General features: G+C 45.0%; 1 protein-coding gene across 1 annotated transcript in view; it reads left to right on the top strand.

Moving 5' to 3' along the window:
* Nt5dc3 (5'-nucleotidase domain containing 3) overlaps window positions 1–2,476 on the top strand; it is a 35,567-nt gene that overhangs the window by 18,893 nt on the left and 14,198 nt on the right. Inside the window, exon 9 of the mRNA XM_013022080.1 lies at window positions 1,875–1,963. Coding sequence (XP_012877534.1) covers window positions 1,875–1,963 — 89 coding nt within the window. The remainder of the gene's footprint in view (window positions 1–1,874; window positions 1,964–2,476) is intronic.

The raw sequence follows: 2,476 nt of genomic DNA, 5'->3' as shown, positions 1-2,476 counted from the left end.
TGGTGTCCCAAATACTTGCAGCATGCCCTGGTGAAGTCCAATTGCAAAACCCTAAACCTCTGACATGGTCGTTTCTGACTTGTAACCTTTTCAGTCACTGATTGCAGAGTCTGGGACTGGCACAGAGCAGACAGCTTGCGTGGTTGAAGTGATTTTTCATTTCCACTCTGGTGACCTCTGACCTGTGAATCAGGCTTTAAGAAAATGATGGACAGTAGCAAAAATTGAATATTTAATATCACATAGCAAAATAGGTCTGTGTCTGTGGAGTATTGTAAAGCATGAGAAAATGATTCCAATGCCAGGCATGGTGGTGCATGCCTATAATCTCAGAAGGCTGAGAAAGGAGGATTGCCAGTTTGAGGCCAGCCTAGGCTTCATGGTGTGTTTCAACAACAACAAAAGAAAGCAGTAATAACGGATTGTCTGGTGGGTATCTCTGTGCATTTGAAATTGCAGTTGGATTTTGTGAAACGTTTTTGCAACAGGGCTTGCATCAGGTGGGATGAATCTCCATGAGTCTTATGCAATGTCTCTGGGCTGCGGTAGCTTTGGGACAGGGAAAGGTGAGTGTTGGGTTGTGACAGTGAGGGGCTGGGCTGTTAGTATTGAGTGGGTGGAGGTGAGCACTAATGCTTCTTTTAGTCTGGGGTCACACCAGCTGCTCCCATCCCAAAAGGTCCTCATGTGTTAGAGCCCTACACTGGGCTCTCAAAATAGCTCATGTTTATGTAGTGGCCTAGTTTTGAAACACTTTTTATCTAGTCTGTAGTTGGTGACTTTCGTGGGGGTTCAGAGCATCTCAAAGTAGTGACCTGTAGTTAGTGCTCAATGTACTAGTCTAGTCTCTTGTGACTCTAAAATCCAGTCCTCTCCCTCTCCTCCTTCTTCTTCCTTCCTTCCCTCCCTCCCCCACTTCTTCCTTTCTTCCCTCCCTTTCTCCCTCTCTCCCTCCCTCCATTCCTTTCTCTCTCTCTGCATTCCTTTTCAGGATTTGAACTTAGGGTCTCATTCTTTTTAGGCAGGCACTTTGTCCCTTAAGATACCCCCCCCCCACCTCTTTGCTTCTTACATTTTTCAAATAGGGCCCTACATTTTTGTCCAGGGCAGTCTCAGATGGCAATCCTTATTTTTCAACCTCCAGTGTGGCTGGATTACAGGTGCACCACTGTCTCTGATTTGCTCATCTAGCAAGATGGGGTTCTCACTCACTTTTGTCTAGGCTGAACTCGAACTGCAATCCTCCTATTTCTATGTTCTGAGTAGCTTGTTACATTCTGTTTTTCTAATGGGAAAAACAGTCCCCCAAAACATTTTAGAAAAAGAAAGGCAAACTGTCTCTGAGCCCTGTGGTCCGGGGGATGAGGCTTTTGTCTGTTACATGTTATGTTTATGTCTTTCCTGTCATATCATAGCCTCCTTGTCCTCTGACTTGTTTCTTATCCAAAGTGGTTGAATTTCAGCCTGGTAAATGTACGCAAGCTTTTGCAGTAAGGCAGACATACTGTGTGGTCAAATACCTTTGGGAAGTCTGACCTAAAGAATGTTTAGAGCATCACATTTTAGAGCTCTCAAGAACTTTGCAATATGTAGTGTTTTCCCAAGTGTATTTGACCCTGGAATGTGTGTGTGTGTGTGTGTGTGTGTGTGTGAGAGAGAGAGAGAGAGAGAGAGAGAGAGAGAGAGTGAACACTCCATAGACAGTGGGTCTTCTAGTCTGAGATGTGTAACCCCAGGTCAGGGAATGGGATGGAATCTGAGTTCCAGAGTGTTTGAGGGAGCTTCTTCTGGCTATCTGTGAAGCTGGGTGGTGTTTCAGGGAGCCAGTGCCTGCACTGTTATCCTGTGTGTAATGTTTCTCTTTCTCTTGTTAGACCTTTCCGAAAGGTGAATGAGAAAGGTGTCTTACTCTGGGATAAAATCCACAAGTTGCAGAAAGGCCAGATTTACAAGCAGGTATCTGTGTACAAGCAAGTGTTTGTCCTTTGTGTGGCTTTGCTTTGTACCTGGTGCTCACCCAGGCTTCCTCCATTCTGATACCTTGAGCATCAGAATGCTAAGACTTCTGATAATGTTATTATATTTTTAATATCCTAGTATCTAAATTCCAACTTGCTTGAGCAGTTTTTATTTTTATTTTTTTAATGTTTTTATGCCAATCCTAGGGCTTGAAACTCAGGATCTAGGCACTTTTCCTTGAACTTTTGTGCTAGCACTATACCACTTGAGCCACAGCTCCATTTCTGGCTTTTGTTGGTTAATTTGAGATAAGAATTTCACAGTTTCTGGGGCTGGGAAGGTGGCTCAGTGGTAGAGCACTTGCCTTGCATGCCTGAGGCCTTGGGTTCGATTCCTCAGCACCACATAAGCAAAAAAGAAAAAAGCGGGAAATAGCGCTGTGGCTCAAGTGGTAGAGCGCTAGCCTTGAGCTGAGGGACAGCACCCAGGCCCAGAGTTCAGGCCCCACGACCGGACC

This window comes from Dipodomys ordii, unplaced genomic scaffold, assembly GCF_000151885.1.
Source record: "Dipodomys ordii isolate 6190 unplaced genomic scaffold, Dord_2.0 Scaffold3, whole genome shotgun sequence".
Taxonomy (NCBI): Eukaryota; Metazoa; Chordata; class Mammalia; order Rodentia; family Heteromyidae; genus Dipodomys; species Dipodomys ordii.
Note: the sequence above shows the minus strand (reverse complement) of the source record. Positions and strands in the feature narration are given on the sequence as shown.